The 25,856-nt window shown below is 46.2% G+C and overlaps 1 protein-coding gene across 4 annotated transcripts in view; it reads left to right on the top strand.

The window, feature by feature from the left end:
• The window catches only part of Ca12 (carbonic anhydrase 12), a 55,314-nt gene that overhangs the window by 22,982 nt on the left and 6,476 nt on the right, over positions 1–25,856 (top strand). For 3 of the 4 annotated variants that reach the window (XM_036193963.1, XM_036193964.1, XM_036193966.1), the window contains exons 3-8: positions 11,447–11,626; positions 12,677–12,822; positions 16,015–16,110; positions 17,044–17,107; positions 17,382–17,539; positions 18,724–18,850. In XM_036193963.1, coding sequence (XP_036049856.1) covers positions 11,447–11,626; positions 12,677–12,822; positions 16,015–16,110; positions 17,044–17,107; positions 17,382–17,539; positions 18,724–18,850 — 771 coding nt within the window. The remainder of the gene's footprint in view (positions 1–11,446; positions 11,627–12,676; positions 12,823–16,014; positions 16,111–17,043; positions 17,108–17,381; positions 17,540–18,723; positions 18,851–25,856) is intronic. The other variant, XM_036193962.1, reaches the window with a different exon arrangement.

A 25,856-nucleotide genomic window follows, 5' to 3' on the forward strand; every position in this document is an offset into this window, starting at 1 on the left:
GGGGTAGCGGGTGGGTAGGGGTGGGTGGGTATGGAAGGGCAGGAGGAAGAGAAGGTTTATAGTGGCTAGCAGAGTTAGTTGACAACCCCAGCCTCATCCTCCCAGCCTGCACGTCAGCCCCTCCCACCATGGCAGGTGGCCTGGAGTGCACTTTACAAGGCCTACACTGATTCTGCCTCTTAAAATTGACCCAAATTAAAACAGACACAATAAAGATAAAATCTAGATACAAAGGATGGCTTAGGCATCTTTAGAAAACTCTATTTTGATTAGTCTATAAGGTAAAATCTAAGGGAAAGAGTGGCCTCTGGGGCAGCCCCCCTTCAAGCTTTCTAAGTTAAGAGTTACCCTAGTCCTCTAGTCTTTGTTCCCTGCCCCAGCCAAGGCCTGATTCATCTATAACATTAACAAAGGGAACATTTCCATGCCATGTGATTCCGTGACCTCTGTTAGTAAACACCACAATCAGAAGACCTTAGCCATCAATTATTAACCTGTGGTCCTGGCGGCTTCCTTCCTTCTGGCTGGATCTTGCATGTGTCTGACAGGCCAAGTCCAGCCAAGTGTGCTTAGGTTCGTTGTGAGAAGCCATATGTATTTAAAAACAAAAAAAAAAAACAAAAAACAACAACAACAAAAAACTTCTCAATGAACTCCAGGAACTAAAATGTACTTTAAATGTATTTTTAAAGCATAGTTCCGTATCCAAACAAGGTCCTGGAGATATGTGGTTTGAGTTGGTTTTAGAGGGGACGGAAGGTCATTTTCCTTCTGAATGGGCTTCTGGGGCTTAGCTGCATTTTCTGTGGTTCCAGTCACAGAATCAGGACTGATGGATGACCTCTCCAGAGAGAGGTGGGTACCAACCCCCTGAGAGGAAGATCTCTTCAACATGTGAAGGACCATAAATGAGTAGGTGTCACATGATTCCGGCTCAGCCTCAACCACAGAGCAGTTTACTCCTTGGCAAGAAACCCAATGGATCCCAGGTTCTCTCTGAGTACATGCCACCTGTGCACCTGACATAACCAGCTAGCAGCATTAGCAGGCTCCCAGGCTCTTCATCTGGAAGGCTGTTCCCCCAGCTTTGTTCACAGGTCATTTCATCTCATTCTTTAAGCCTCAGCTTTGAGGACAGCACCTTCGGCAAGTCTGCCTGTACCACACTGCCTGGTTGCGGTTTCTCCATTTCCCCCATCACGGCCCTTGTGGAGTTCTGTTGAAGCACCAAATGCAGGCTGTAATCATTTGACTTGTGTAGTGGTTGTTTATTTGTGGTTCATTACTGGTCTTGATCCCTGGAATGTAGCTCTACAAGGACAGAAAGTAGATTTGCTTTGTCATCCATCCTGTTCAACACTGGGTATAATGCCTGGCACACTGAAGGCACCTTTTGAAGAATGAATATATTCACTTCAAAATTAAGTAGCAGTCCAGGAAGGAAACTAGTTAGAGATTTTTCTCCTTTAGTCAGTATATGGCTACTCAGGGTGTGTGTGTGTGTGTGTGTGTGTGTGTGTGTGTGTGTGTGTGTGTAGGCCAGAGGTCAACCTTGGGTACTGTTCCTCAGTTGACAACCTCACTTTTGATGCATGGTTTCTCACTAGGACCCAGGGCTTGCCAGTCTTTAGACGAGGCTAGTGGGCCAGTGTGCCCCAGAGGCTTCCTGTCTCAACCTCTCCAGCACTGTGATTGCCAGCGCATGCGCACTTAGCTTTTTCTGTGGGTGCTGAGGATCAAACTCACATCCTCATTCTTGCATGACAAGTACTTTACCAAGCGAGCACTCACCCCAGCCCCTGAACACTCTATATTTATTGTAACTGCATTCTATGTTGTCAAGTGCATATTCGTGGGTGGTCTACAGTCTCTGGTCTCTTTCACGCACATTTATGGATGAGGACTAGCCATGGTTTCACTTTTTCTAGACCTCTGAGTACAACAAACTAACCAAAGCATTTGAGGGACTAACCAAGACCTACAAATGTTCATTGTGTGAGAAGTATGACTTGACTGTTGGTTGGCAAAAAGTCTCCCCAACATCTAGAATGTCAACTTTGCCACACAGTCAAGTTTTGATCCGTTTTTGTGGCCAGTCTGAAGAGACATGGCCTGTAGCCAATCCTTAGGCAGCTGCCTGCCTTGAGCATTCATGCAGACACCCAGGGCATTGACCTCAGAGTGGGACCAAGAATCCGGCAATAGGCGAGACTGAGCAACCAGTTTTTTCAAAAAGACACCAAAGGCCAACCTCAAAATCAGAGACAATGAATATACCTTTATTTTTATTATTGTTGTTGATCCAAACTCCACCAAGATCCTGTCAAATTGCAAACAATATGTATTTTCTTTAAAACTGTGGGGCTGGAGAGGTGAATCAATGATTAAGAGCCCTTACAAGAGGACCTCCCAGCACCCTAACCAGTAGCTCACAACTGCCTTTAACTCCAGTTTCAAGGGTCCAACTTCTTCCTCTGGCCTCTCTGGGCACTGCACTCACATGCACATACCTGCACCCACACATATACACACATAATTAAAAATAATAAAAAATTGTTATTAATCTTGAGCATACAGGATAGTCAGTGAGAAATCGTAAACAAGCCTTATGGGTAATTATATGTGTCATGCTTTTATTATTATGATATATGCTATAATGTGGATGTATCAAGTATATAAACCTAAGAAATTACTTAACCTGTACATTTTTTTTACCCAGACACTATGTCTGCAAACAGGTTATAAAATTATCCTTCAATCTCTTGCATAAATTATTCAACCAGAGCAATAATGCATCTCACACTGTGTGTGGGAATGCCTTCTGAGCACTGAGGCTACAAACAAACTCTTAAAATTGTTTTATGAGATGATCAAGGAAATTTGAAAACTCACTGGATATTTAATGATATTAATGAATTACAACAGGTTTCACATGTAAAATGAGCATATGGCTTAAAGAACCTTTATCTTTAATGATACATACATATCAGCAGTGTCTCAGTCAAAGTTTCCATTGCTATGATAAAACACCGTGACCAAAAAGCACTTGGGGAGGAAAGGGTTTATTTCAGCTTACAACTCTCAGGTCACACTCTTGAGAACTCAGAGCCAGAACTCAAGACAGAAACCTGGAGGCAAGAACTGAAGAAGCCAGGAAATGCCACTCACTGGCTTGTTCCCCACGGCTGGCTCAGCCTGCTTTCTTTGACAAATCAGGATTATCTGACCCGGGTGGCACGGCCCACAGTGAGCCAGACCCTCGCACACCAATCATTTAATCAAGAAAATGCCCCACAGGCCAGTCTGGTGGGGGCATTTCCTCACTTGCCGTGCCTTCTTCCCAAATGACTGTAGCTTGTGCCAAGTTGACACAAAACTAGCCAGCATTAGATTTTCTTCTGTAGTTAGGGGAGGGGATGGAGGAAGTCGGAGCACAGCCCAAACTACTGAAGTCATGAAATGATGGTACATGGTCTCTCTCTCTCTTCCTTTTAAAACAGGGCCTCATGTGACCTAGGCTGGGCTAGAACTCTTGTTTTACTTCCCGAGTGCTGAGATTACAGGCATGCGATCATTCCTGGAGTTCTGTAGTGCTGAGGATTGAGGCAAACCATCTCCCATCTAGCTTCATCTCCAGCCCATATTATGTGTCTTTATTTTTGTTAATGCTTAGAAATTTTCTGAAATTAAAATTCAAAATAAGATACATAATGAGTTGAATGTGGCTGTGCATGCCTGTAATCCCAGCATTTGAGAGTCAGAGATTGGAGGCCTCTCCCAAATTTGAGGCAAGCCTGGTGTGTGGATTGAGTTCCAGGCCAACCAAGGTTACACGATAAGACCCTGTCTCAAACAAAATCAACAAAACCAAAGGACAAGAAAGCAAAGATACAGTGTAATATTAAAAACAAAACAACAAAACAGAAAACTAGAGATGAGTACAGGGTTAGACATCACATGCCTGTTTTTAGGATGGCTGGCTTGCTGTGGCGGCATCCCTCTTAGAGTGCCAGCCATTCAGACCACTGTCTTCTCATAGCTGACTCTCCTCTCCCATTATCTTTGCAGCCTGCACAATCTCAGGATTTCTGATTGGGGCTTTCATTATCTGGGTGTCATTTTCAGTCAGGCTGATGTGCTCTGGTCTGCAGCATTCAACAAACCCTCATTGAGTGCCCTTTTCAACCCAGGATAAATTGCGATCTTAAAAGCTGGATACCAAACCACCCCCACCTCCTTTTGACGCCTGGTCAGGTCTGCTTTTCCAATCTCTGAGCATGCTGTGCCCACAAATTTCACAAATGGTCTGTGCTGAAAATCTGTGCCTTTCAAAAGCTCATCCGTGTCTCAAAGCCCAGTTCAAATCTTGCCAAAGCCAGTGTCTCCTTCATGATGGCTGAACTTCTCAGCCCAAAGACTGGAGGTTCCCACAACGGTAGTGAATCAACTCTTTCTGCTTCTGAGTTACCTAAGGCTATCTCCAGACTACAGCTCTCTCCGAAGATTTCAGACCTCTGAAGGTTTATTCCTTATGAACACATAATGGCAGTTACAAACCATGGATAGAGACAGGCTCTTAAGCTCATTTTAGTAATTCAGCCCGAAAGGGATGAGAAAAGAACAGTGGTTACAGAAGGTTTGTCCTGTTCCTTAGTGGGGAGACTTGAAGATACCTCCATGCAGATGGGGAGATGCAAAGGAGATCAGTGAAGGAAGGTGGGATACAGGAGAAAGAAAAGTGCGGGGCTGGGAAAAGCAAGGACTTTTGAAAACCTTGACAGTCTGGGTCATTTTAAAAACGTGAAAAACAGCTAGTTTCTGCTTTGTCTCCCCGGGGGTTGGGGAGAGCATGTTGTGAGTAAGGGAGTGTTTGCAAAGACTAGGCCACATAGAGCAATCTGGTCACAGCAGGATAGTGGGATTAATCTGACTAAAGCAGGAGAGGGAGCCTGGCAGTGTGACAAGGAGCACAGAGACTGGGCAGCCCATGGAGGGCCCTTGCAGGGTGACATGGTGAGGGTCTAGCCTGAGATGGAGGAGGTGATGGTAATGGAAGGTTTTGACTCGACCAGCTGAGGGCCGAGGATGAGCAGGGCTCACCTGGCTGGGATTTCGAGTGTCGCAGGAGTGAGACCCAGGGGTTGGTCTTTGACAAGGCACCTCACCATCAAACTGTGACCTGGGCCCAACGTGTTGACTGTTGCAATGTGCAGACCTTACTAAATGCTAAATTTTACAAACAAAACGTAACAAAAATCGTTAATAACTTGCAAGCTGGTAGCTCTCTCTCAAGAAGCCTGCACTGAGCCAGGTGGTGGTGGACCATGCCTTTAATCCCAGTACTTGGGAGGCAGAGGCAGGTGGATCTCTGTGAGTTCAAGGCCAGCCTGGTCTACAGAGAGAGATCCAGGACAAGCACCAAAGCTACACAGAGAAATCCTGTCTTGAAAAACCAAAAAAAAAAAAAAAAAAAAAGGAAAAAAAAAAAAAAGAAGTCTGCACTGTCTGGAATATATGCATCTTTCCCCAAGTGTCTTCTCCTGATGTCCATGCGTTGAGCTCCGTTGAAACAGTTTCTTAGTTAGCTTCCACTTTGCTTCATTCGGATTTAAACTGAAATGACTTTCTCCTGCAGTCACGGATCCTAGTTTCACCCGAGTAGATGTCAGGCTCCCAGAGGCTGCAGTATAAGGCTGTGTTCCAAACTGCCACTGTCATCTGCCCCAGGGGCCCATCTGAGATGACACTCAAGCATTATTGATTTCCGTGGAATGAAGATCTTCCAAGTTCCAAGATGAGACTTTCTCATGGCCCCCCCATCAGGGAAGGCAAGTCTAGACTCTAGATCCCGGATAGGCAGGATCTAACAGGATAGGATGTATCCCTGTTCAGTAGCAAAGATATTTCAAAAACCGAAATCTTAGGTCACCAGCAACCCATAAAATTAAAGGACCCAGTGGCAAGAGGGGGAAACTGAGGCTGGATAGGAAGATGGGGGAAACTGAGAGGACATAAGAAGGGAAGGAGCCCTTTCCACTGGAGACCGGCTGAGGCCTCTCTTCAGCTGAGAGCCAAGAATTTTAACTCAGCTAAAATTCATTGTGAATTCTGCCCACATAGAGACAATATTCTCTTTTCCATAGAGATATTACAAATGAGAATGTTAAAATAGCAGAGACGAGGGCTGGAATTCAGTGGCATTGACCTTGCCTGGCATGCATGTGGCCATAGAGTCTACTGCAAATAATAATTAAAAAGAATGCTAGGATAGCAATGAAGGACTGTGAGATGGCTCCATGCGTAAGGCACTTACTGACGAGAATGATGACCTGAGCCTGATCCTGTGGCCCACATGGTGGGAGAAGAGAACTGACTCCCACAAGTTGTCCTCCGACTCTGCATGAACTAGGTGGCATGCACATGTTCATAAACCCATGTGCACATACATGTACGATACATGAAATTTAAAAAGCAATAAATTATGCTTAAAGCCTAAACATGTATGACCTTTGGATTAAAAAAATTATCACATGGTGTATGATGTATGTATGTGGGCACACAGAACAACTCTGTAGAGTGAGTTCTCTGCTTCCACCTTTACATGGGTTCCAGGAGTCAACTCAGGTCATCAGGTTTGTGCATCAAGCTCTTTCCCTGCAGCGCTGTCTCACTGCCTCATGACCTTTGGATTTAACCTTACCTCTTCCCTAGCCGTAACTTTCTGAGAATTTCACAAACAAGAGCACAAACACTGCTTATAGTGAAAGCATGTCTGGACTTCTTTGTGACATAGATCTGGTGAAGATTCCATAGTTCTCTGTGACCCGTGTATTTAATCCTGTCAGCCTGTAATAGCTTATACTTTTAGAAGCCACCAATGATCAAAGAAAAAAGAACATCTCTTAGAAGCCCTTTGAACAATGTAACTTCAGAAGCCAACAATGTTGTATCTGGGGCTAATGCTAAGAGACTTAAATACAAGTTCCTCTAGAAGTCTGCACCTGTGTCTATACTGCCCATTTCCTGACTGCCCTTCTGTCCTCTAACACCCACACATAATCTGTTATCATCCTTTCTTTCTTTTCTTTTTTCTTCCTTCCTCCCTTCCTCCCTCCCTCCCTTTTTTTTTTAAAGATAGGATTTCTCTGTGTAGCCCTGGCTGTCCTGAACTCTGTAGACCAGGCTGGCCTTGAACTCAGAGATCCACTTGCCTCTGCCTCCCGAGTGCTGGGATTAAAGGTGCACCACCACCTCTCAGTTTAGCACCATTTCTTAATAAACTCCAACTTTGCTTCCTTGGGAAAAAAAAATTATGATCTACTTGCAAAACTGAATGCTGATTGGATTTGGTAATATTAAATTCTAAGTTAACTTTGCAGGGGTGAGAGTGGTATTGAGTTTTTGCTTTGAGTGCTCATGGTTTAGGAAAGCCTATTGAAACACGTGCAGATGAAACCAACCTGGTTTGTTTCAGAGTTATCCAGACAGATAATGGAGATGAAACGGGAACAGCTGTAACTCATAAACTGTCACAGCTGGGTGATGTGGAGTTCACCTTGCTTCTCTCTCTGCTGTTGGACACATTTGAAATTTTCCCTACACAGATAGTCTGCTCCTCAGATAATGCAGGTCCTGTACCCTGGGCCTCACAATCCCCAGTCAGAAGTCAGGAGAGACGTTTTGAACAGTGCCATGTTAATCCTCCTCTGTATTTTAAAACAGAGATCTGTCCACTTCTTTTTGCCACCAGTAGGGAAAATTCATGAACTGGAAAGACATAATGCCTTGCTTTACTTGGGAAAACAAGATTTGGGATGTACATGGTCATGGAGTTGGGTGGGGATGGGGATGGGGGTCCAACCAATGGAAGAGGTGCCATGGAAACCCAGAGCAAAGTGTTTGAGGAGCTGCTTTGTAAGAGTTGCTCCCAGCACGGGCTCTCTGGCAAAGAGCACTTGGCAAGAGTTTCAAAGCTGGGGCTGGGTATGTAGTTCAGTTGCAGAATGATTGACACACAGCATTAGCACCACCTAAACTAGGCATGGTGGCACATGCCTGTAATCCAAGCACTGGAGAGATGTGGACAGAGGATCAGAGGTACAAGGTCAGCCTGTGATATACGAGACATGGTCTCAGTTAAAAAAAAAAAAAAGATTGTGAACCTGAGACTCAGCTGAGAAATTGTTGCCTTTCGTGACCCTTCCAGGCTTACTGTGGCTGCAGGTCACTCGTGGGCTGGGCAGGAACGAGGATAATGGCAAAGAGTCTGCTGCTGGCATATTTGCTATTGGTTGTGTAGGTGCCTCGCCATGTGTCTCCCCTTCTTAATTCCCAAGCCAGGAAACCACGAGGCTGTTTAAGTGTCTCCAGATGTGCAAGGGGAAAGAGTCCTAATGTGGTGGTGGAGGGGTCTATCAACACTATGAAGTCATATTTACCAGGCCACGTCCTGCACTATAGGATGGAAGGCAGGTTTCATTTTCAACAAGTAGTCCCAGCCACCCAGAACCAATCCTCACACAGGTGAACTTAAAAGCTAAGAAGAGACATGCTGAACCTGAACAAGTGATCTCATTTTCAAACATTGGTTTGTTTTGTTTTTTAAGGCAGGGTCACATGTAGCCAAGCTGGTTTCAAACTTACAGCCAGGGTTCTTGATCCTCTTGCTTCCACCTCACAAATACTAGGATTACAGAGGACCAGCAGGATGCTCAGTGGGTAAATGTGTTAACTGTGAAAGCCTGAGGTCACAAGTTCAATTCCTGGGACCTATGTGAAGAAACATGATATGGTGGCATACATCTATAATCCCATCATTCCTATCCTGAGATGGAGGGCAGAGGCCAGAGAATCTAATGTCCCCAGAAACTCACAGGCCAGCTAACCTAGAGTATGCATGCACCTGTACATACACACACACACACACACACACACACACACACACACACACACAGAGAGAGACAGAGAGACAGAGAGACAGAGAGACAGAGAGACAGACAGAGAGACAGACACACACACAGACATGAATGAAAGGAGGGAGGGACAGAGGGAGGGAGCAGGAAGCAGTACTAAAGTTCTGGATATGCACCACCGTAACAGGCTCCCACTCCTTTTTAAAGGGGAAAGAGCATGTGGGGGACTTCAAACAGGTAATCAAGTACCCTTAGGGAAAATAAGCAGGAACCAGGTGGGAGAATTAGTAAACCTGTGAGGACCTGCCATGTGCCAGGCACTGTAGGGAATGTGGGGATGAACGAGACACTCCTTACCTCCAAGGAGAATGTAGGAGAGACAGGGAAGAAACATGCACAAATTCTCCCAGATAAACACCCAGAGAGAAGACACCAAGGCCTCGTGATCCCAGCCAGATAACTCCGGTTACCTTTGGACAAATCACTCCATCCCAGTATTTCATCTACAAAATACTTTCATCTTGTCCCCTTGGCCATGTCAAGGTTTTAGATTTTAGAAGGACCAAAACCACTAAAATAAATAAGCCATGCTGCTGACGGTAAAAGAAGCATGGCAGATGGAAAAGGCCCTGCAGCCACAAGGGCCTGTGACTGGTGCCAATGACTAGCTTGCCTGTGGACAAAGGCCAGGCCTGGGGAGGTGCTGTCTACACCCCAGGGACACCAGCGTTCTGGGCCTTCACTTTTGAAGCTGGTTCCCACCGGGCATCTCATCACATGCACTAACGCTGCCTCGACATGAACGAGCCTCGGCGAGCCGTTCCAACTTGCCTGGTGCAGAGGGCGAAGGTGTTCAGTCCTGTAATCTTCATAAATACTGGATCTCAGGAACCAGAGGGACCTTCTAGAATACAGTATTCAACCCTGACATTTCAACCAAGGCTGGCAGCAGCTCCGGGAGGGAAGATGGCCCGGCTGTGGCCACTCACCAAGGTGGTGGGATAGGGGTGCTGCAGGCTTGTTGTCTGGGCATCCCACGTTCCCACCTTATGTTCTCCTGAAGGCCTTGGCCACACTGACTCTACTGTCTTTAACATGCTCATTTCTCTCACCCCCAAATATCTAGTATGGCTCTAACTTCTAATAATTACTATGTAGGACACAATTTACACAATTTCCTCCTTATAGCCTCCCAAGATCTCAGTTATTTTTGGGGAAATGTCTGCCAGTAGCTTGAAAATCCATTTAATTACCATGGAAGATAATCTTTTAAACACAGATTTACATTCTTTCAAGATTTTTTCCCTGGGGGAGTAACAGAGTTTTCAGTGGTTCTCAAGCTTCCTAATGCTGTGACCCTTTAGTATAATGCCTCACGTTGTAGTGACCCCCAACCACAAAATGATTTCCATAACTGCAATTCTGTTGCTGTTATAAATTGTAATGTAAATATCTGTGCTTTCCAATAACCTTAGGTGACCCCTGAAAGGTTGTGTGAGCTCAGGGGTCGCTGACCCACAGGTGAGAGAGAACCACTGGTTTATCTGAACATGGGATCTTTGTTTTCATCCACAGAAGAGTGACTGCTAGCCAGTATTTAGCAAGGAACATGAGCCCCGGATGATTTTCACTTTTAAGCCTGTTTCTCCTCACCAAGGACTTGTCAATTTTATTACAATAATCAGACTGTAGTATTACCAGGCTTCCCTCCAGTTAAAACCCTGCTGTACTTGGTTTTGTGATCCCAGGCCTGTAATTACTCAACATTTTTCAAGCATCCCTTTGGGATTGCATCCTGCACTCTAGATGTGGGTATCAGGAGTTTGTATCCCCAGGGCTTCCTTCAGGAACATCACACTGTGAATCCACCAGCCTCAAAGACCTATTTAAGCTATGGTCAGTCAGATACCAATTGCACAACCTGACAGAGTTTGGCAGATTCATCAACTTTTCCCCACTAGAACACCTACTTGGATGTCCCTAGAGTATCCAGCTTGGTGGCCTCAAGACCTAGAGTAATTTCTGGCACATAATAGGTGCTCAATAAGCAGATGGTAAACTGCTGAATGTCACTAGTCTTCATGTAGGGGAGGATATGTATTATGTTAACATGGCAATAAAGTGTAGGTTGCGTGGGGCCCTAGTTTCTGGCCTGGGATACTCTAGTCTTTCATCTTCCACAGAACTTTAATGGCAGATGGTTTTGAGATGTTTGCTGGACCTGATTCTACAAGCTGCTATCTCCAGGTCTTGAATAGTCTACCTCTAAAACTAGGGCCAGCTCTTCTCCCTCATAGCAGTTACAATGAGCAAAGGTGTCAAGTATTTCTTCTGACTCTTCCCACTTTCTGATGAAGTCCACAGAATGCTGTAAGCTCCAAGGGACCAGTACATAATACTTGTCTCATGTAGAATAGTGTGGTTGTCTATGGAAAGATAAGGGAATAAAAAGAAACTTTTGTATAAACGGAGATCAAAAGGTGAGGAAAATTCCTTGTGGAGAACTGAGCTTGAGCTTGGATCTCTCCTTCTAGGTCCTGCTGGGGAAAAGAACTGGTCCAAGAAGTACCCGTCCTGTGGGGGCCTCCTCCAGTCCCCGATAGACCTACACAGCGACATCCTCCAGTATGATGCCAGCCTCACACCCCTACAGTTCCAAGGTTACAATGTATCTGCTGAAAAGCTGTTGAACCTGACCAATGATGGCCATTCAGGTAAGGGGGAGACCCTGGTGACCCTGAGAGGCAGGTCCGAGGCCCTGTTGACTCCCTGGCCTGACTCTTCCATTTGGCCTGGAGGGCTCCTCTGAGGCACTCTGGAGAGGGGAATAGGGGAGGCTGTGAGGCATTCCTGGCCCACTGTCTTGTGTGTGTGCTACAAGTCTTGGCTCCAGTGATTCTTCCTGGGCAGCATTTTTCAGAAGCCCATCTCCTGTGGGAGGGAGAGGGAAGAGAGAAGTCTAATCCCATTGGTCCATTGACTAAGCTGCCAGGGTGAATTCTGAGTCATCACAAACTATCCAAGGCATCAGCAATTCAGTTGCTGAGGGTGGACACTTGGGGTTTAGTCAGACAGACTGGGTTTGAATCATAACTCTGCTACACACACACACACACACACACACACACACACACACACACACACAGAGCCCAGGTTTAAGGTAAGTTTTTTACTTCTAATAATCCAACCAAGAAAATCCTCACAAGAGTGCCCAGCTGCTTAGGTTGTAATTGATTCCAGATGCAATTAAGTTGACAACCAAGATTAGCCATCACAGATACTAAATGAGCCATCAGGCTGGGTAAGAATTTTGACTTTCTTGAGTTGTCATTTGGAAGAGGGACCCACTGACCTGTTCCGTGGACACTAGAGATTGGATACATCACAGTCTGTTGTATAGTAAGTGCTTCTTAAATAGCAATTGTCACTGGAATATAATTTTCCAACTTGGAAAGTTCTTCACTGACAGGTCTGTTATCACAGACAGCCTGATACATGGGTAAGTAAAGAAACAACCATCATTGCGTAGAGTTGATGCTTGCTTTCCAGGGGGATCCAGGAAGGTGATGGTGTCACTGGAGTTGCATTGTGGGAAAGAGGCCAGGCCTCTGACCTGCAGGCATTGTTGCTCTGGTCTGTGCCTTGTTCCTGCAGCCATTTGTACCTGTGTGGGGGCTGCCTGCCTGCCTGCTTTCTAGCAGGGCTGGTCTGGCCAGGGTTCAGCTGGACCAGGGCTCTGAAGGCTGCTCCTCCATTCCTCACAGTGAGACTGAATCTGAACTCGGACATGTACATCCAGGGCCTCCAGCCCCACCAGTACAGGGCGGAGCAGCTGCACTTGCACTGGGGGAACCGCAATGACCCCCATGGCTCTGAACACACCGTGAGTGGGAAGCACTTTGCCGCCGAGGTGAGTGAATGGCCAGTCTGGTAGAGAGTACCTGGCGCTGGCCCCCTCTCTGTGGCCATTGGGATAGAGCAATCCTCATAGTCCCCACCACTCTCCCAGAAGTCTAGGAGCCAGGTCTCACTGCCCCCTGCATTTATCCGGGTGCCTCTGTCCCTTCCTGTACTGAAGCATACTGAGTTTGCCTGTCCCTTTTACTGTGTGATGCTGTTGGGAAGGCCAGACTTGCAGATGGCATGGTGGGATGCGTGTGGCCCTTTTCTAGACATCCTCCTGCTTTGTGCAGATGAAGACCTCCCAGCTCGCCTGGCTGTCATGGTTCATTGCTTAATCATACCAGGCTCATTGCTCCTCTGTGCGTTTCAGTCTTCACACAGCATGCTGCTTACAAATGTTTCTCCCACATCATCCTTCCTCTTCTTAGCCATGAATTATACTTGGGAACATGAGAACACTGATCCAGGACCGTCTTGTAGTTTGCCATAGAGTAAGGGGTGACTGGCTTTAAGATGTGTAGGGCATCGCTACGATCAGAGATTCTCTGAAGACGGTTTGAGATGTGGGCACAGCATTGTGTCATGTTGCCTTGAGATTCTAATCTAAAATACCAGAGGGAATGAGAAGAGAGGCTGGATGTTCCTGCTGTACCACAGGCATGTGATGGGGTGGGATGGTGAGGGGTCTTGAGTTCTTCCACTCCAAGTTTTGAGTCGGGGATGTGGCTCTGAGTGTATACAGAGAAACAGATCGGAAGAGATAAATGTTGCTGGTCAGCTAGCAGATCCCATGCTAAATAATGATACAACTATTCTCTCCTCTGTTCACAACTGCTGAACTGCTTAATGTCTCAACCTAATTATAGGTCTGTTACCAGTGTGGAGGGGATGTGATTCTGGCCCGATAGAATGGTATGACTGGAGGCGCACGTATTTCAGAGCAGACCCTTCCTTCCCTGGAGCTCAAGAACTGCAATTTCTTGCAAGCTAATTGCAATGTTGAGGCTTCTGCTTCCCCCTGGGAGAATAAAGTGGCAGCTAGGATGTAGGTTTGGAGAGTTTACGCATTTAAAAATATTTCCGGGGTGCTGGAGCCATGGCTCAGCAATTAAGACAGCATACTGCTCTCACAGAGGACCTGAGTTTGGTTCCCAGAACCCATTTGGGGAGCTCACAACTGCCTATAACTCTACCTTTAGTGAACCTGATGCCTTTTTCTGGCCTCGTCAGACACTACATTCACATGTATGCATGTACACACACACACACACACACACACACACACACACACACACACACATCTTTTTAACATCTGAGACAAAATTTTACTGTGTAGCCCTCACCGGCCTGGATCTTACTATGTAGACCAGGCTGGCCTTGAATTCACAGAAATCCTCCCGAGTGCTGGGATTGAAGGCATGTGTCACCATGCCTTGCTAAAACAAAAATAAAATCTTTAAAGAATATTACTAATTATTGCATTCTCTGCTCTTAAGCTAATCATCAGACAAAGCCTGGTAAAAATAGGCCATAATTGCTAATACTAGAGAAAAAACAAACAAACAAACAAACAAACAAACAAAAAAACACCAGGCAGATCCTCTATAGAGATCTCTTTAAAGCTGTGGTTCTTCTGCTGGGTGGCAACTACAGAAGACTTTCTGAAGCCCCTCACCAGGGAGTGAGTGCCCATAGACCTAGGTTAATTTTCAACCTCTTTTTTATTTATCTGAATATGGTAAGAACTGATGCAGACCAGAGGGTCAAAGGTCAAGCGATAACTATCTTGGGTAATTTACACAAATAGAAGTCTACTCCGTGGCGCCATTCTAAGATGGTGTGGGCCACGTGGTAGGCCATCCTTTATGGAAAAGATGGTGAAGCAAGAGCCCCTGAGGAAGCCTTAACAGAAGATAACTTACAAGAACTAACATAAAAGTCAGATGTGGTGGTGCATGCCTGTAACCCTAGCACTCAAGAGGCTGAGGCAGGAGAGTTCAAGCCCAAAGCTAGCTTAAGCTATACAAGTAAGACTCTGCCCACCACCCCAGATGACCCTGGTTCTAGTACTCACCTGACATTTAACAACCATCTGTAACTCCACCCAGTGGCCCTCTTCTGACTTCACTGGAACCAGGCATGCACATGGTACACAGATGTGTACACAGGCAAAACAGCCATACACATAAAAAATAAAGTAAAATGAAAAACAGCAAAATGGCTATGTAATGGCATTACAAATAGACCTTATGCTGAATTTCTTTCAAAAAGGGAGATGATACGTGAATAGGACAAAAGAAATTGAGATAAAGATTTCAATATGCAATAGTCTTCTCAAGAACACAGAATAAAAGTGCATGGATTTTGCATTTAGAGCTATCCACTATAAAGTTTTCTGAAAGGTAGGTGATGCTATCTTTAGGATTAAAAGTCAGATTAAGCACCACCAGAATTTATAATAACAAGGGTCATACTGTGTGTCTACACTTTGTAAGTTTAGGATTTCTCAAAACATTTTCTTTACCTTAATAATTAATTACTGAGCTGATTAAAAATGTCACCATTTACAATTTTATTTTAAAAAGACAAAAGTCTGCATTTTTGGAATGCCATTTTGTTTTATAGTCTCTGAAAATCTGACTGCTAAACCCAGCTGGTAAAAGCCATGCTGTGATTCTGTCTGCCCGAGGGATAAACACCAGTGTTTCATGCATTATCAATTATGATTAAGTTGTAGCTGGCAACTGGTTTCCTGTCCCACCCCTACTGCTTCCAGATCAAGTACAGAGATGCCAAATGACAGGAGACCACTTGGCCTCAGGCTCCAGAAAAAAAAAAAAATCAGAAGAGAGAAGAACTCCAAAGCACCAAAGTCTTTTCATGGTTAATATAAAAGCCCATTCATTCATTCATTCATTCATTCATTCATTCATGTCTGTTGTACCTCTGCTACTTTATAGGTGCCTTCCCAGACACTAGAGATCCCATGGATTAGAGAGGATGTGCCCTGGTTTACAGGGTGAAGAGGATTGGGGAAAGGGGAAAACCGGGGATAGATGCTAAGGGTGAGGGATCAGTTCTGTTGGAGGAAAGGAGAGACAGAGGTCTATCTTTCTACCTGGGTTCAAGTCTTCTGCAGAAGCAAAAGGGTTCCTGTGAGTCACCTGTCCCCTCATGGGTATCTTCTCTCCTTTTGCAGCTGCACATTGTCCATTATAACTCAGACCTGTACCCCAACTTCAGCGCCGCCAGTGACAAGTCAGAAGGTCTCGCTGTCCTTGCTGTTCTCATTGAGGTACGAGGTGGTCAGAGGGCTTCTTTCATGAAGTCTGTAGCAGGGATGGTATCAGGACCAGGCATGTGTTCTATGCACAGCAATCGGTAGTGAGCTGCTCCTGGATCGCCCTGCATTGCCTCTAGAACAGGGCTGTTCCTCATAAGGCTCCTTGTCTCTTTTCTCAGAGGAAGACTTTTCTGTATCTAGGCAGCTGAAACAGACATGGCTTTTGTAACACTGAAAATATTGAAAGCACCCCCTCCCTTATCTCCATCCCTGTTGCATGGTATGAGGTCACCTGGCTGTTGAGGGCCTGTGGGGTACACGGATCCTTAGGCTGCACTATCAGGTGCATTTGTCACTGATACAATACCTAACATCCAAACTCCATTCTGGAATGAATTATGTAATATTGGGAAACAAGAATGGAGCCTGGTATGCCTATAATCCCAGCAGGTTGGAGGTTGAGACGGTAGGATTGTTGAGAATTTGAAGCCAGCATGGACTACATATCAAGATTTTATCTCAAAAACTGGGGGCAGCAGGGGTGGGGATGATCAGCTTGCTTTGTTTTCCCCTAGTGAGGCAATCTGTTCCCATTCCCAATGTGCTTACTTACCTGGCTTGGCTTTTGTGAACTCAAAGTTCCATTAAGTTCCGGGTTAAATGAACTGGTATAGTCTTTGGGCTCACATCAGATAACCAGGAACGCACCCTGTATACTGGGATACTCAAACCTGGTGTCTTAAGCTGTAACCTAGATATTGTTTGATGCCAAAGGTGACGACCACTATATTAACTCTCAACAATCTGGGGATGGGTCAGAATTTTCTTTGTAAGGCAGTAGTTCCTCAGGGGAGGCCTCCAGCCCAGCCTGCTGAGAGTAACTGTGAATGCAGGCAGAGCCTATTTTATTCCGTCCCAGCTCAATCTGCCTTGTCTGTGTTGCAGATAGGCTCCAGCAATCCGTCATACGACAAGATCTTCAGTCATCTTCAACATGTTAAGTACAAAGGTGAGGGTGCTTGGCTACTCAGTCATTCACTGTTGCACAGGACGTGCCCACACCGGTGTCCCCTTAAGAATAACAACAGCGTAAGGGGTGGGTGCTGCCTGTGTTCTCCACACTGAGAGCCGCAGGTTCCTGGGCAGTGTTGTGACCCTGGGTCAGGTGGCCCAGAAATGAGCGCATTCACTGTGCCCGAATGTGAGGATTTAAGCTCGGTTACTGTGCTTACGCCTCCCCTACCAGGAGGTAGCTGATTCCCTCACTCCTGACGTCTCTCCAGGCCAGCAAGCTCTCATCCCAGGCTTCAACATTGAAGAACTTCTGCCTGAGAGCCCCGGCGAGTACTACCGCTATGAAGGGTCCCTGACTACACCTCCTTGCTACCCTACCGTGCTCTGGACAGTTTTCCGAAACCCTGTGCAGATTTCCCAGGATCAGGTAACAAGCCTGAGACTGTACGGCACATTGTTCCCTGCCGTAAGCTGTTCTAATCAACGACTTGATTTCCTCTGAGATCCATTAGCAGCTCTTCAGAACCTCTCCAGTGTGACCCGCCGCTGAAACGCTGTAGGCATTACAGGCTAAGCTCTAGGAGATTAGACGTCAAGCTAGGAAAACGGGGGACAGACTTCCCGCCGTTCATTTAAGAGAGCTGCAAAGCTGAGTTTGCTGACATACCCCTCAGTGGCTGGGTGGCATCTGCTGTCCAGGAGGAAGAGCCCGGCTGGTGGGGCAGAATAAAGATGCCATCAGGTTAACACCTGGGCCCTGGGATTGCAATAGTGAGAGCTCACTCACTGACTGCCCTCGGAGCTCAGTCTAGAAGTGCAAGCTGGGGAGCCCTGCCATTAGCAACGACTCATGTTGGAAGTCAGGGTTAGAAGTTCTCCGGATCACCTGGCTTCTGAGTTGAGTCACCCCGCAGCCTAAGAGCATGAAGAGGGAGTGTAGAGAAGGTTGGGTGGTGCTGCATAATAATCACCCCCACCCCAGTTGTTCCAGCCAGCCTCTCCGTCAAACTCCTGTTCTTTACTACAAGTTTCTGAACTGAGAAACCTCGAGAAATGGCAGCTGGTGGGTGGACGGGAGAGGGCGATGAGCTGAATCAGAGGTGAGATGTGTGAGGAAGCAGCCACAGCCTAATCCAGAAGCTGCCATAGAAACCGATTGTATCATATCCGTGGGGTGTGAACATGCCAGTGAGCCTGCAGTCAGATCCCTAGTGGGTCTCTTCCCTCTGTCTTTTATTCTGATTTGACTATAGCAAACAAGCCCAGCCCCCGTTGCTCTAAGAGTTGGGTTCCAATTCAAGGTCATGAAAGGAAGTATGTGGCCTTGGTGGGAGGCTAAGGAGTCCTTCTCTTCAGCTTTCCTTTCATTGGGGGCCCATCCTGGGGTCACTGGGAACCTTGACAGCAGGAAGGACCCAGCCCAACCCAGCAGTAGCTAGTTAGTGAGACCCTCAGGATGGAGAAGTAGTTCTCTAGCTTTCCCATTGCTTTCAGATACTTCCTGTCAAGCACCTCATGGGCTGATTCCAGAGGCCTGTGGCCAGTCCTCTCCCCGGAGGCCAGGCCAGCAAGCATTATCTGCTCATGAGACCTGTTTCCAATTTCCCCCAGTTGCTGGCTCTGGAGACAGCTCTGTATTTCACACACATGGACGATCCCTCCCCCAGAGAAATGGTTAACAACTTCCGGCAGGTCCAGAAGTTTGATGAGAGGCTGGTGTATATCTCCTTTCGACAAGGTGAGGAAGGTGCTGGGAGAAGGGAGAGGTAGTGGTGTGCTGCCAAGTGTGTGTTTCCTACCAAGGAAACAATGCCCTTAGGAGACTGGCTAAGAGTCCCCTGGCTGCCAGGGAACCAGAACACACACAGAACTTCGGTGTGGGGGCTACTGCAGTTCCCCTTCAGTGGTCTCCTCTTCCTTGAGTCCTTGGAGAGAAGGCCAGGACCCTGAGGTACACAGACCAGAGCCCTTAATTCTGGGCGTCACCTATAGTGGGGATGAGATATTCTTGGGGACTTCTCTGCTCTAAAGAATGACTCCTTATCCTACATTGGAATCCTTTGCACAAGGAGAGACTTCTAACTTCCCACCCTAGACTCTCTTGGCATCAAGGCTACTACATATGCCCTGCCCTAGGCTGAAGGAGGTGATTATATACTACAAGCATCCATAGATGCTTCTTTGTAAGGCCAAGGACATAATCCATGTTCATGGCCACATCTGCTCAAAGTCTAATGAAGCAGGACCCATTAGCAAGAAAGCACTCTGGTTCACAGTTTTTTCCCCCCCTCTAATATTGGAGCTTGTATAAGCACCCGCCAACACATTCTGAGCTGAATAAAGCTTAATAGTTTGGTGTATTCCAACTGCTAGGAACTCATCATTCTTTCTAAGTCTGTAACTGTGGTGACTAGGAGGAAATTAGCGTTTTACTTGCTCAGTGCCTCCATCAGTCACTGAAAGTGGTCATGGGGGGAAGGAGAACTCTTACCATCCACACCCATCTTCAAACCTCTGAGGCAACTTTCTCAACATGCCTTCCTGAGCTTTGCCAAATCTGGGAATCTTGGATGGTCAGAAGCAGTGCAGATCTGCAGAAGCGCCCCCATCATCTCCTTATGTCACTCAGGGCCAGGCGTTCATATTTTAAAACAATACATAAGCCCACATGCTAGAGGAGGCATGCCCTTCATCTCACCTGGTGCTTTTTTTATTGTTGTTCCTTTACTGTGTGAGATTATAACTGTCATCTTCTTAGTTTAGTCACGAGCCAGTGAAGACTGCATTTCAAAGCCCTTCCCAGAGGATTAGAAATCGGCCCTTCTGACCTGACCCCATTGACATGGCCACCATTATGTCTGTAGGCTATCTCTGTGGGTTATCCTCATGCCCGAGGATTTGTGCCTCATGTTCCCTCCAGCTACCACTCAATTAAGGTCATTCCCCTTCTCTTCAGTTTCTGAGTCTGAAACACAATCTGGTAACTCAGATGTTTTCCAGGGAATGATTTGAATGCCTGGGAGGTTTTCGTTTGCTCTCCATTATGGACACAGCACTGTCCTTCCCTGATCTTCTAAGTAGACTATGAAGTATGTGGAATTGAACAAAGGTACTTCAGTTCTCTGTGTTCTTGAGACAAGGTCTCCTATAGTTCAGGCTGCCTTTCAACCCACTACGTGGGTCCAGGCTGGTCGCTGTGGTTCTCCTGCCTCAGCCTCTTAAGAGGTTGGAGCTGTGGATGTGAGGCATCATACTAGGTATGGATACTTCAATTCTTAAATTTAGAAGCCTAGAGGTGAGGACCATAGTCCACAAAGATCAGGCAAGATTTTGCTTATGATTCAAGGGATGTAAGAGCTGCTGTCTAATCTATGATACGAACAAAGCATGGCCTCCTTTGGCCCTGGTTTCCTTGGCCACACACAGGATGCCAGGCTGGAGACCTACTCTGACATCCTTTCAGCGCCAACATACTATGATTCAAAACAGATACTAATAACTACCAATCCTAACTTTACATTGCAGGGTCAGTGTTTGGGGGCAGTTACAGAGGATCAGAAGAAACCGTGCAGGAATTTGATTATGACAACTAAAAGTAATCCCCACTTGTACCGATGGACTGTGGCAATGGTGCTAATTAGCCATCTTCTCAGATGGGCTCAGGTCTAAGTAGCTGCTTGTAGACTGGACCATACAGGCAGCTTTGTAGCTGAGTGCTTTGGTAGATCCTGCAAGTCTGGCTGGGGTAGACTGAGAAGGCTCTAGACAGAAGCTTGAAGACTAATCCCTGGCTTAGGACACCAAGATCAAAGCCCAACGGTAGCTCTGCCACAGGCCCTCCCGCATGGCTTGGTCAGAGATGCTGCTTCCATGAGGCGAGGCGAGGCAAGGCTTTCTCTTTGGAGAATCTGCAGCAGTCCAAGGCAAACTTGTTCACTTAGACACTGATTATAGAAACTTGGCCAAAGTACTCTTTCCTCATACTCCAAAACACAGGCAGCAGACAAGGCTGCTTCCTGAGGGAGATGAAGCAGCAGCCCCTAAGAAGCTCAGCTCCTGCCCTCCTCTGCCCACAGGTGCTGGAATTCACAAAGGCCTCTCCCAGCCAACCTGGGGCAGGTCTGGCTAACATGCACTTTCAGGTTTATAGCACAGGCCCGTTTGTCCACATGACCCCTGAGTGATTTGGCTTCAGTTCTTTGAAGACTCTTCTTCCATGGAGGCCCATTGATGGTTAGGGTCTGTTCTATGCAGTTTCCTTCAAAAGTTAATGAGAGCTAAGGAATCCAAACCTTCTTCCAGGAGAAGTAAAGAAAATCTCTAGGAGAGAGAATGCAAGGGTGTGTGTGCTGTGTGTGTGTTCTGAGATTTCATCAAATTGAAACACATAGGACTGAACCATTTAACTGCTGTTACTAGGACACACTTATAAAAGCAGCACAGAACAGGCTTTCTGCCTGGAAGGGGTTTGTACTTTAGCTATGCTGTAGCCCTAGAGAGGGGTTTCTCCACTCTGGCACTACTGACACATGGGGCAGGATAATTCTTATAGTGGGGGCCTCCCTACGCCCTGTAGCATTAGCAGGAGTCCCTCATCCTTACCGATTAGATGCCTGTGGCATGTGTCCACTTGTGATATTCAAACAGTACCTCTAGACATTGCCCAGTTCTCTAGGGGAGATGAAGCAAAATGGCCCCATTGGGAACCACTATTGCTGGGATTGGTCAGTGACTTTGTAGGCTTAGGACTGGTTTTCTCCCCATTAGTATAGGATTCTAAAGTTGAGTATCACATGCTCTGATCTTTATTTTTTTAATTAAATTTTTATTTTTATTTTATATGTCTATAGATATTTTGTCTGTATGTATGTCTATATACCATGTGCATGCCTGGTGCCCAGGAGATCAGAATAGGGTGTTGGATTCCACTGAACTGTAGTTACAGACAGTTGTGAGCCACCATTTCCAACACTGTGGGTGTTGGGAATCTAACCCAACTCCTCTGGAAAATCAACCAGTGTTCTTAACCACGGAGCCATCTCTAGCTTGTATTGTATTATTTCATGACAACCTGAATGTGGTGATGATGATCCCAAACTAACTAACCCAAGAGAAGCCTTGTTCCCATAGCCCTTTAGAACTTAACTAAATATCCTTCTTATATAACCCAGTAAGGCCAAGAGAAGTGGTAAGAGAGAGACCTAGGCTCCTTTGGGAAAGTCTACAGACCCTTCATCTGGGCACCTTTCTTCAGGGCTCTCAGCATCCCTTGTCTCCCTCCCACCTCACTTGGTGGCTGTTTGGATGGCTTCAAGTCCCTACTCCAGGTGGAAAGCTGTAGGTCCTGCAGGGGCTCTGGAAAATGGCCTCTTCCAAGGAAGACTTGAGCTTGCCCTCAAGGTGGGGTACCAGAGAGGAGGCTCACCTAAAGTCAGTTCAGGTTTCCTGAGAGCCAGGTACCCTAAGTGAGGATGCTGGAAAGAGCATAGGCCAGGGCCCAGAAATGGGTAAATTTCTTCCCACTCAGTGACCCAAACTCGGAGTACAAATGGTGATGGATAGTAAGGCAAGGGTCTATCAAACCTAAATACCAATATTGTCTATTTCCTTTTAGGCATGTTAGGGGCAGGGAAACTGGAGAGACAGAAAAAGGCCAAAAAGTTTCTATAATCATGTCTTTAGTGGGCCTGCTCTGAGGAACTGCATGTCACTCACTAGGGATCTAGAGCCAGCTGAGGGGCATTTAGATGAGTGAGTGTGCTGTACTATTGAGCTTGCTGGACATCAAGGGGAGGGCTCTAACCAATGGCCATTTGCACAGTAACATAATTAGAGCCTGCTTATCCTGGACAGATCTGCATAGTTTTAGAAAAACTTTCAAAAGAGAGAAATTTTATCCAACTAAGATGGCTGATTAATTTTTTTGAGAATAGAACTTATATGCCGTGGTTATTGAACTTGTGTTTCTTTGACTTTCTATTTATAAATAAAAGCTACTAGATGGAAGAGTATCATCAATTCTTCCAAGGCATCCAATGGGAAAACAGAGAAGTTCCTACCTTCAGATTCTCAGACCTGGATCAGGGGTCTGAACTGTGAGCAGCAATCATCAAATGTACTAAGAAGTGAAGTCCCAGTCCCTTCAACACATCATGAGTTTCCCTAGCATGCCCCAGCTGTTTACTATGGGACAGAAAAAACAATCAAAAGCCAAAAAAATCCCTCCCCCCCACTCCCACCCTGAGCATTCTATCTTGCTCCTGTTGACAAGCCCCTGACTCAGCAGGCTGAGTTCAGGAACAACAGCTGGGAAAGGGGCTAGGCATAAGGATGGACCCATTCCTGGTGAGGCTCCAGCTGATCCCCCCATGTCAGCTCTCTGTGGCTGCCATCCCTACCCTCTCAGCCTCAGCCTCCAAAACTGCAGGGCCTCCTAAAACAGGGAAGGCACATACACTATTCCTTTTGTCTGGAATGGCTCTCCTCATTCTCAAAGATCTTTTAAGGCTTTTAATCACACTCTCTCAGAAGCCCTCCCTATTACCCTGGAGGTGGCTTATCACCAGCCTCTTTCATTTTACTTATTCATCTCTATTGCAGTATGTGGCATATAACCAAGTAATTATTTATTACAATACAGTCAAACCAGAGATAGGGTAGGTAGATAGATAGGTAGATAGATAGATAGATAGATAGATAGATAGATAGATAGATGATAGATAGATGATAGATAGATAGATAGATAGAGAGAGAGATAGACAGAGACTATTATACACTATACACTTACATCCTTACGGAAAGGATGCCTGATGTCTCATGTCTCATTCATTCTTTATTCCTGGCACCATGCCTGGTGCATGCTATAAGCTTGCTAAAAGAATATAGCTGGGCCGGGCGGTGGTGGCGGACGCCTGTAATCCCAGCACTCGAGAGGCAGAGGCAGGTGGATCTTTGTGAGTTCGAGGCCAACCTGGTCTACAGGGCTAGTCCAGGACAGGCTCCAAAGCTACAGAGAAACCTTGTCTCGAAAAACCAAAAAAAAAAAAAAAAAAAAAGAATATAGCTGACCATTTCCTTTTCCTTTTCCCTTTCCTCCTCAGTATCTTCTCTCTAGAATGGTTTACACATACGCCTGGCCAGTTGTCAAATTTCTAAGTTTTCCAACCATGTTAAAGTAAAACCATATGCAAGGGAAGTTCAAGACTAGAACTTGCAACTGAGTTTTAAAGGCCTGGAGGAAGTTGCCAACTGATGTCACACTTTTTGTTGCTCTGAGCTGACAGGGATATAAGCTCCCCATCCTATTAGACATCATCCCTTACTCCCTGACAGCCTGGACCACTGGATGCAACTCAAAGTACAAGAGCTGGCATGGCACCTGGCTCAGAACAGTGAGGCAGGCATGCTTGCAATCTGGGAGACAAAGCCCTCAGTTTCTACCACAGTTCTATAAGCCAGCTACTTTATAATCTGTCTAGTGGGGCCTTTTTGGCGGGTTTCTTTGGAGAAGTTATTCTCTCACTGGATTATACAGGGTTGATGAAAAACATTGCCTGGTTGAAAAATACCCTCCAAAGGCAGCAGCAATGTATGCTCAGTCACTGGGGGCATTTTCCTAAGCCAAGTACAACTGGAAAAGAACATTAGCATTGTGGTCACTTGACTCTGTGAATTATAGCATAAGGGTACAATATAATACTATAATAAGAGTAACTTGTTATCATTCTAAGTCAATGTCATGTTCATAAACAACCAAACCCCTGGTAAACCTAAACTTTCCTGGCTTCCGTCTTAAGACTGGAGACCACCGAAGATAGATCATCCCTGCATGACGTGGTGACTGTGAGAACAGTCCGTGCTTTGACAGGACTTTGAAATGAGAGATCCCATCCCACAATCAAACAGAATTGAATGTAGAACTAGAAAATACTAGACTGTTGTTCCAGGTACTCCAAGATGTGTAAATGAGTGCTTGCTCTTCGGGCTGGACTTGTCTGTGTTTGTACTTGAGGCTTCAGAACACCTCAAGAGCAGTTCACCCACATCCTCGGTGCAGCCAGATGCCAGTGGAAGAGGCAGCTCCTGAGCCAGCTGGTCCAGGTAGTAAGGGGCTTTGTGTCAAGCACTTCCCGACCTTCTCCAGGTGTTCTACCTTCCTGGACAATGCAGCTGTCTGCACCTGTGCGCAGTTTCCTTTTGTGTGTCATATTGCCCTATCTCTGTTCACTCTGGCTGGTACCGAAGTGCTCCATGGGGGCACTGAGCAGGCAGCGCTCCCCCATCTTCTCAGCTTGAGTTCTCTATCTCTAGGTTCTCATCAGCTGGCTGTCATGGACGACCTCTGAGAGCAAGCCTGTCTCCATTTTCCCCATCTGTCTCGTCATTCTTCGTTAGGAATTACATGTTATTGTCCCTGTATGCAAACAACTAATTTCTTTGTTTAGGCTGAACACAACCTTCTCCAGCTCAGCCCATCCTGCACCATCTTTGATACCTGTACGCCAGCTGCCCAGAGACTAGCCTCACCTGGCTGAGGTTCTACTGAGAAGTACTTTGCTTTCTTTTTCTGGCTCGAGTTCTCAAGTTCTCTTGACATTTCTCCCCATGCCCTGAAAGGCTCATTGCTAGCTCCCTGGCTCTTTAGTCAGCAGATGCTTTGGCCCTGTCTTCAGTGGGCCTCCAACCTGCCGAGCAAGGTCTTTTTCTGCAGACCTTGGTTGGTACAGCCTAAACTGGTAGGATGG

Source organism: Onychomys torridus, chromosome 7 (assembly GCF_903995425.1).
Source record: "Onychomys torridus chromosome 7, mOncTor1.1, whole genome shotgun sequence".
Taxonomy (NCBI): Eukaryota; Metazoa; Chordata; class Mammalia; order Rodentia; family Cricetidae; genus Onychomys; species Onychomys torridus.